Raw genomic sequence first — 9238 nt, 5'->3', positions numbered from 1 at the left:
GGTCCTTCAAACTAATTCGTTGCATCCATCGGAGCATTTTCATGTCGGTTCGTTGAAGTTGTTGTTCCAGTTAGGTGTCATTGGCCATGTTTCTGGACGTATCACAGATTTATAAAGTCTTGATCGTAGTGGTAGTGGGATGTCACGCCGCATCAAAATAGAGGCAAGGAGATGCCATTTATTCCAGACTGCACGTATGCGTGCTCGAACGGCAGCTCCAGCTGTTCCAGTACAATCCAGAACATCCCCTAGATATTAAAACGATGTGACTTTCTCTATTTTAATGGCTTCAAAAACATTGCTATTTTAAATTTGTTGTTGTGGATTGGTGCAAGCAGGACAAACAAAATTGGACTCTTTAGATAAAGTACCAATTATTTTTGAACAACGCTTGTGACACCACTGGTTACACTGCTGACACTTGATTGAATTGTTACCTACACCAGCTTTACAAACTGAACAGGGCCATCGTCCAGTAGCTGTGGATTGGATGGGTTCACCAGTGTTCATTGCTTAGGTTTTGATGATGTTGACTTGAATCCATGATCGGCGAGTCTGGTGTTCCAATCTTCAAACATCTGTGCTGCATTCTGCTCAAACGATATCATTAGCATATATTAGATTTCAAATGTCACCAATGCGTATCGGTTTTGTGGTTTCTTCCATCACAGTTATAAATAACAGTGGACTGAGAATCCAATGGTTGTGCTGACGAGAGTCTTATCATTCGTATACATTTCCATCACAAGTCGAACAAGATATTCTGTAATGAGTTGTCGACGTAGACTCCACCTGATTGCTTCACGGGGAACTCAATCAAATGCTTTTTCAATGTCTACAAAAATGTGTAATAGTTGATGCTTTGCGAAGTACTTTTCTTGCAGTTGCCGAATTGCATCAATTGTTGATTTCCCCGCTAGGAAACCAAATTGATAATTTCCGATTGTGGTGCACGACGTTAATCTTCTCTCAATGATTTTCTCGACAATTTTCAGGAAGTGTTCTAACAGACGTATACCCCGATATGATGAACAGTTCAATGAATCACCTTTTCCTTTGTATAGCGGAATTGTCATGCTATAGTTCCATTCAGTCGGCATTGAGCAATTTTTCCACACTTCACGGCAAAGTTGTAGTAACGTTTGGATACCTGCAGTACCAGATGGTCTGATAATGTCATTTGTGAGTCCAGAGAGCCCTGCGGCCTTTCCATCCTTCATAGCTTTCAGAGCTTCTATAAGCTCCTCTTCATCTATCTCCTCTAATAATTATTCTATTTATTCGTTTTTTTTAAATCATTATTTTATTATGCTTCTTTTTTTCATATTTATTATGCTTAAACATTCTTACACTTCAAACATTCTTCTTCCTTATCGAACACATAACTTACCCACTAAGTCATTAAATAATTATTTATTTTTATTTATTTGTTTTTTCCATGCTTATTATGACTGAACATTCTTACTCCGTTGTTTATATTCCTGTCTGTAATGATATTAAAAATATATGGATGACCAATTAATTAATTAACTAATTAAGCAATAATATATAACAGTTGATTTGTTTAATTTGTTCAAGAACCGACTGAAAACATTTTCCATCATTTGTTTCTTGACATGATTTTGAGATTTGGATTGAGTGATTTCATTTACTTCGGTTCCGAAATAATCAGTCATATATAAATAAAGAATAAAATATATGGGCCCTCCCATCATAAAAAAAATCTCAGAGAAGTGTAAGGGGTCACTAGCATATTTGTAGAATTTAAAAGCACGTTTAGAAAAAATTCCGATCGCTACGTGTTGTAAATCACGTAAAGTAAATTCAATATACAATTGTTTCTAAGAATTGCGTCGTAAACACGGAGACAAAAAACAAAAAGTAAATGACCACACGCAGTGACAGATAAGTGTCATGCCAGGTTTACTTCTTAACAAATATCAAGCGTGCAATACTTTTGCACAAGAGTGCAATTTTAACAAAAACCAAAATTTTTCAAAAAACATTTATCTTTCTTCAACTTAAAATAAGCTATTAATTTTGTTATAAATATAAAAAATTAAATAAGAAACAATGACACTTCTGAAATAAAATGAAATAATAAGAGGTAATTAACATATTATATCAATTCCATTAAATTATTGGAATCCATCATCAAATCAGTACAAAAACATTTCTTTCCTAGTTTTTTCTTAATATAGTTTTGTATCTTTGCTTCATTCGTTTTCTGAACCAAATATCTTAATTTTTCTAACAAAATATGTCCATTTTTTATTTTGCTTTAGTTATGAATTAGTAAGGTCAGCAAGAATGCAGCATCCAATGCTGAGATAGCGCCTATCAATACAACAGACTAGAGATGCAAAATAAACCGGCTACTTATTTTCTCAACAAACCTCTTTGAAGATCAAAAGACCCCTCTTTCATCCCACTGTCAATCAACATTTTTCGAGCTTCTGATTGGCTGTGAGCTGCTACCCATTCAACGTTTTCGTTGGTCGGTTCATTTTTCTTTAAAATAAGGTGCGTTTTGATTTAAGTAATGTTTGTTAAGATCATCATCACATTTCATATCATCAACGGGTTAATATTGAAACGTGGACTGAAATAAGCAGTCCAGATCATTCACATTATCACAACCATTGTGCAACCATTTTGTTATAATTCATAATTAAAAAACTCAGTTTTGGTCACTAATGTTATAAAATCGTTTATAACAACACAACATCGGTGACCAATAACCTGAATAATATTTTAACCTGAATAACTCTTACAAGGGAAATGAGTGAAAATTTAATAGAAAAATAACCGATTCAAATACATTGAAGATTACTTTTATAATTTTGTATGCAGGTATTTGGTGGCCCCACCATAACTGCCTGGATATGCACCAGTCCCTGTCAGAAATATCAAATGGCAATAATATAAAAAAGTTAAAAAAATAACACAATGATACAAAAGAGAAAGCAAAGATCAACCCTTTGAAAAGCAGCAGGAGTGGTGAATAATTACCAACCTTATGTTATGCAACCAATCAAACCATTGCTTCTTGTAATGAGCCGGAACAAACTCCAGCTCACCTGATTCAACTGCCTGAAAACAACAAAGTTTAAAATTTCATAAACTTTACTCATTGTATATGTATTCTCATTTACTCGTTGTATATGTGTTCAAAAAATTTTCATTAGATTTTTAGCTTTGTAAATCTAATTTTAAGCGTAGTAAAGTAATATCGGTAAAGTAAGTTGAAGTAACCTTGATGGCACATTCCGCCATTGTATCGCACTTAACAAACCACTGCTCCTTTACAACATACTCAACAACATCTCCGGACCGGCTGCAGATGGGCAAACTCATGCTGTGCTTCTCAACACCTCGCACTAGATCCAACTCTCGCAAGCGTTCTTCAACCAACGCACGAGCTCTGTACCTCGGAATGTTCTGCGTTGTAACATTAGAGATCGACGAATGAATGAGCGGTCGTCATGAATGTTGTTGCAACGTACGTGATAGATCAGTGATACCAAATAAACCGACTCCACTCAGGACAAATTTAAATATAATTAGCATAAATTAATTAATACAAAGAATTGAATAAATTAAAAAATAAAGATGAATCTGCTAGCAAAAAACATCCAACTGATCGATTGCAAACGTGATGAAAAAATTAAAACAGAAAAGGCAATGAAGGCGCAACCAAGCCTTAAAATAATAAATTAATAGTCTTGTAATGAATAGTGTTGAAAACTTGAGATGGTACCAAAAATTGTGGCTGGACATTTACGAGGAGGCCTCCGTCATCCAACATGTTGACAACCGGCAGGTTGTGTCGGTCGGCAATCTCAAAGTCAAACACGTCGTGGGCAGGCGTCAGCTTCACTGCTCCTAATTCGCAAATTAAAATCGCCAACATTCGATTACTTTTAATTTCTCATAAAACGTACCTATTCATCAAAACACTGAAATAGATAAGAAGAAATGCGTTTGACATGAATGTATCAAATGCATTGTATTCAATGTATTCGATATATTGCAAGCAAGTTATTCACTGAAAATAGTAAAACAGTAAGTAATTTATTAAATTTTTAAAGTAATAAGCTATCCAGGCTTACATGATCTCAAAGGCCAATGCAAATGAATTGAAGACAAAACTAACTATTTTCGAGTTTGACAGAGTTCAATTAAATGATAAGCATGTTTGTTAGCATAATTTGAAGTAATGATCAATCACGGTAGACCTGTTCCAAACTTTGGGTCCACTTTTTCATCAGAAATAATTGGCAACTGTTGCTGGCTGATTGGATGACGCACAAATCTGATGATGAAATCTTCAATTACTTTTGCTATTGTCGTTATTATTATAAGTTAAATAATTACAACCTAATAGAAAAATGCATATTCATCAAAATAAATAAAACAAATAAGTAAATAAATAAATAAATGAATAAATAGATGAATGAATGAATGGATGATTGAATGAATAAATAAACATCTAAATGATGTTTAAAAAGTTGCTGATAACAACATGCACGTTGAAGGTAACCTGCCAATGAGGTGTTGGTATCTTCCATCGGAGGGGTGGACAGCAAGAGCCACATCTGCCAGCATAGTTTCCAACCTCGTTGTTGACACGCATATTTCCTCCTCTAAAGAACAAACATTGACGTATTAACCATTCTATATATTATGTTTGAAAATTGAATGATAACCTACTGGAGTCAACAATGGGATAAGCAAATGTGGTCAGTGTTCCAAAGAGAACTTTTTCATCATAATTTGGCACTTTGATGAATGTAGGCTCTTCAATTTGTAAGCTTTCAACCTGAAGATGATAAATTTAAATAAAATTATACCAATCATTCATAAGTTATATTAGAATAATTTTTATAACAAATGTTTAAAAGTCATGTTAAAATGCTATCGAAGCATTAATGAATAAGTTCAGGTTAGAAATATAGTGCCAGTGAATAAGTATCGCATAGTTATGCACGTCGCTATTCAACGAATTGTTTCAAATTAAAATGAATCCCTGCAAAAGGGAAATGTCAGAAATGCAAATGAACGACGACCTCGATATCACTGATGGCTGACTTGAGGGCACACGACCAGTTCACGAGTCTCTTGCTTCTGTATATCAATCCTTTCTTGAAGAGCCGCACGAACGCCTCGTTTACTGCATGACTCAACCTCTGAGCATTTTAAAAACAATTACATTGATGTCTGTTGAAATTAATAAATAACCAACACGCTATTTTCAACACTTCCAAGAACATCCTGGCTGTTGTTAACTTTGTGTTCATATCCTATCACATCATCTTCCTCATCATAATCATTGAAATCAATATCATCATCAACATCGTTATCACTTTAAGCATCATCATCAACATCTTCGTCATCATTGAAATATCACTTCTTCAGCAGAACAAACCAAAACTAGAAAATTTTATAGAGGCCCTCGACAGCTCAACAATGCAACACAATACATCATTTAGTTAGATCAGAATCTTCAAGTTCATCATCATCTTTGACAACGATCATCAATAACATTAATGAATCATCACCATCATCATCTTCTTCTTTTTCCTCATCATCACATACAACCTCATCCAATGTGAAGGACATTCTGGACCAATCAAGTGAGCAGCCCATCATCTTCATCTGGTCAAAGATTCTGTTCCCATATCTACAAAAAAGAAAGAAATAAACAAACGACAGAACATTATTAGTCTTGAATAACATTAATATTTTATTATAAGCGCAGCTGTTTCGCTATGTGGTGGTGTCACTGCTGTCATTTTGATAATGAACTAATAATAATGATTTCTACATTTCTTTCCATTTGTGCACTTCCTGGATAAATGCATCCCTTCCAATATCAAGCCTCCTGACATTCTTCGTCTTCAACAAATGCTTCTCAACCACCGCCTTTAACAAATCAAAAATTCAATCACGATAAATAACTCGATAAATTAAATATTCGGTAGAATAATAATTAAACAAAACTGAAATGCAATTGAAATATTAAACTGTAAACTTCAGAAACTTGAATAAATGTAGGGACCGACCAACCTGCGTAGCGATGCCTGCATGGTCGCAGCCTGGCACCCAGGTCACCAGCTTCCCATTCATTCTTTGCCTTGTTCATTAAAATTATTATTTTCACCTTCATTAGCACTATGCATATTTGTGCATGTGACATTTTTAATTCACGAAGTTTTTCTCGTCTTAAAATACGGAAATGTTCATTTAAATTTGACATGAAAAAATAAAAATAAGAAATTCAAATATGAAATATCAATACGTTGAAAACAAAAAACAGATTTTGAAAGAAAGCGAGACAAGAACCATCTAGAGAGTGCATCTTGTATGGAGCAACCGAGTGCATGTCCAATGTGGAGGCAGCCAGTGATGTTGGGCGGTGGAAGGCACATGCTGAACCTCCCATCCCTCAAACACTCTTCATTCTCCTGTCAAGTTCATTAACGCTAATCACTACATTTCATTTTATAAACAATCGAGCTGTAAGAAATTATTATAAAATTGAAAATCAAATCACTGAATAAGCTCAAGTTGTTAATGTGATGTGACTGCTTGCAATCAACTTGACGAAAGTTACATTTTAAAATAAAAATGCCAGATACATGATCGGTGATTAAAACACTAAAAAAATCTATAACAGCACTTTATAAACTTGAGAATGGACAGTGAACAAGCCCATCTTCAACCAATGATCATACCATTTGCTTTCAACATGTTTTGGATCGTATGACTGAGATAAGAAATGACCGCCTGATTTTATAGAGTAACGTTCACGTGATTCATTTCAAATTAGAAGTAACTTTAAATCGCTATAAATAACCTCCCGTTGATACATCGCCTTCATTTTCCTCCTGGGATTTCTATAAAATTTTTGATTCAAAAAATTGCGATGTAAAAATTTGGGTTGATAAAATAAAGCAAATAATTGTTGATACTGAACAAAACTGAAAAATGCATAAACCAATTAAGAAAATCAAACCTTAAAATTTTTACAATTAAAGTTAAATGAGCAACCGAAACTGGTTTTTTAATCTTTCGAAAAAATATAAAACATAATTAGTACAGAATGAAACTTGCCCAGCAATTTTTCAAAGATTGAAACTATGTAAAAAAAAAGATGGTTTCTTGATGCAGCTTTGCTACGCAACAACTTCAACAACTGCAATCTCTCATTCAAAAATCAATTCGCCTCGACTATCTCTCACTCAAATATTCAACCTGCTTGATTTCAGGTGGAAGATAGTGCGGTTTCCCGCAAACAAAAAATCAATTTAATCAATTGTAGAATTGGCTCTAACTACAGTCTGTCTAAGCTGGTTAAAAACAATTCTTTCTTGCATGAAGATGAATTCAACGGTGGCGGACTAGTAAACTGTGTCAGACTTGGATTGTTGAATGTGAGGTTCATTGGGTTAAGTGGGAACGTTATTCATGAGCTTATATGTGATGGTTTAAATGTTTTTGGTGCTCATTGAAACGTGGCATGGTACAGCCGGTAAAAATTCTGTCCGATTGGCAATGCCACCGGGGTATTGGTTCGTTGGCTATGTTAGGAAGCATGATCCGGGTCATGGAGGGTTAGGTTTTCGCTAAGATTTCAGATACAAAAAGTTAATGCTACCTTTGTTTGTCACATTTGAAGCTGTGACCATCAGATTAATGGTTAATGGGAATCAGTTGATTTTAATTGGCATATATAGGTCAGGTTCAGCACAGATAACTTGTTTTTTGAGGAGTTGGTATCAGTTTTAGAATACGTTACAATGTTAAACTCAAACATCTTGTTGATGGGTGATTTTAATGTGCATATCGAAAAAGTTAATGATCAACATACCATTCGTTTGTTTGAAATATTAAAAACATTTCAGTTGATAAATCACGTGCATGAACCAACTCACATTCTGGGTGGTACTCTTGACCTAGTAATTAGTTCTAGTATTTTCCTATTTCCAGAACGATGGTATCTCCTTGTGGGGTTTTTTCTGACCATAGCTTCATAGAAATTGAGACATCAATTGCTCACAAATATGGCATCAAAACAAAAAATATTGTCAGATCGTGGAAGTGCTTCAATGACGATCAATTCATTCAGGCAGTGTTGAATTATCCTTTATCAGGTTCATGCCGAAATGAAGACGTCGGAGATGAAATGACCACGTTCAATGATGAAATAAAAAGTATTGTCGACAGATGTGTATCACTACGGGTGATTTATGAAAAGAGTGAATGCACTGCACCTTGGTTTGATGGGGAGTGTTTACGAGCTAAACGCAAATGTCGAAAAATGGAGAGGCATTACAGGAAATATTTGTCAAACTTGCATCGCAATAATTGGTTAAATTCTTGAAAGATAAACATAAACAATATTCAGACAGGCGCATTGGGTAGTGGAACAATTTAATTAAGACTACTTAAAACCTGTTCTCTAGATATCATGCCAACACATGTTTTTAAAAATTATCTCGATGTGCTCATCAGTTTCTTGAAGAATTTTATTAATCTCTGTTTACAGCTGGGTAAATTACCAAAGTATTTTAAGCATGCCAAAATTGTTCCAATCTTGAAAAAAACTGGTTGTGATGGTAATGAGATTGTGAACTATAGACCAATTTCTAATCTGCCATTTATTTCAAAAATCATGGAACGTGTTGTCTTGAGGTGTCTGTTGAAGGACCTGGATGAAAATAATTTGATGACAATTCATCAGTCTGGATATCGCAAATACCACTCCACTGAAACTGTTATATTACAAGATCTATCGAATTTATTTGTGGCTGCAGATGATCATAATATTTCGGTTTTATCATTTTTAGGTATGTCATCAGCATTTGATTATGCTCTACTTATGGTGTCTCTGGTGTTGTTCGCAAATGGTTCGGATCATATCTTATCGACCGTACACAACAGGTTGCATTTAAAAACTCGGTATCAGATGTAGCATTGGTGTCATCTGGAGTGCCGAAATGATCTGCTCTGGGGCCCATCCTATTCCTGCTCTACACATCCGACGTAATTAAAATGATCAATTCATATGGATTTGTTTGTCATGCTTTTGCTGATGACATTCAGATATTGGTCATCTGTCCTCCAAACTCGTCTAGAAATGAAATCGGCAGTTATAATTGGATGTCAAATAACTCATGTCAATATATCCTTCAGTACAACAGCTTCCAATCTTGGGGTTTTTCTTGACAGCAAA

General features: G+C 34.7%; 1 protein-coding gene across 1 annotated transcript in view; it reads right to left on the bottom strand.

The window, feature by feature from the left end:
* The window catches only part of HELRODRAFT_119394 (hypothetical protein), a gene marked incomplete at both ends in the record, with an annotated part of 9865 nt that extends 3087 nt beyond the window's left edge, over positions 1 to 6778 (bottom strand). Inside the window, 14 exons of the mRNA XM_009027626.1 lie at positions 2397 to 2511; positions 2822 to 2897; positions 3017 to 3093; positions 3256 to 3441; positions 3761 to 3885; positions 4239 to 4315; positions 4544 to 4646; positions 4714 to 4822; positions 5067 to 5189; positions 5602 to 5683; positions 5828 to 5925; positions 6070 to 6136; positions 6346 to 6464; positions 6683 to 6778. Of these exons, the coding sequence (XP_009025874.1) occupies positions 2397 to 2511; positions 2822 to 2897; positions 3017 to 3093; positions 3256 to 3441; positions 3761 to 3885; positions 4239 to 4315; positions 4544 to 4646; positions 4714 to 4822; positions 5067 to 5189; positions 5602 to 5683; positions 5828 to 5925; positions 6070 to 6136; positions 6346 to 6464; positions 6683 to 6778 (1453 nt within the window). The remainder of the gene's footprint in view (positions 1 to 2396; positions 2512 to 2821; positions 2898 to 3016; positions 3094 to 3255; positions 3442 to 3760; positions 3886 to 4238; positions 4316 to 4543; positions 4647 to 4713; positions 4823 to 5066; positions 5190 to 5601; positions 5684 to 5827; positions 5926 to 6069; positions 6137 to 6345; positions 6465 to 6682) is intronic.
* Between the last annotated feature and the right edge of the window lie 2460 nt (positions 6779 to 9238).

Source organism: Helobdella robusta, assembly GCF_000326865.2.
Source record: "Helobdella robusta unplaced genomic scaffold HELROscaffold_5, whole genome shotgun sequence".
Lineage (NCBI taxonomy): Eukaryota > Metazoa > Annelida > Clitellata > Rhynchobdellida > Glossiphoniidae > Helobdella > Helobdella robusta.
The sequence above is the reverse complement of the archived record's forward strand: the minus strand, read 5'-3'. Positions and strand labels throughout refer to the sequence as shown.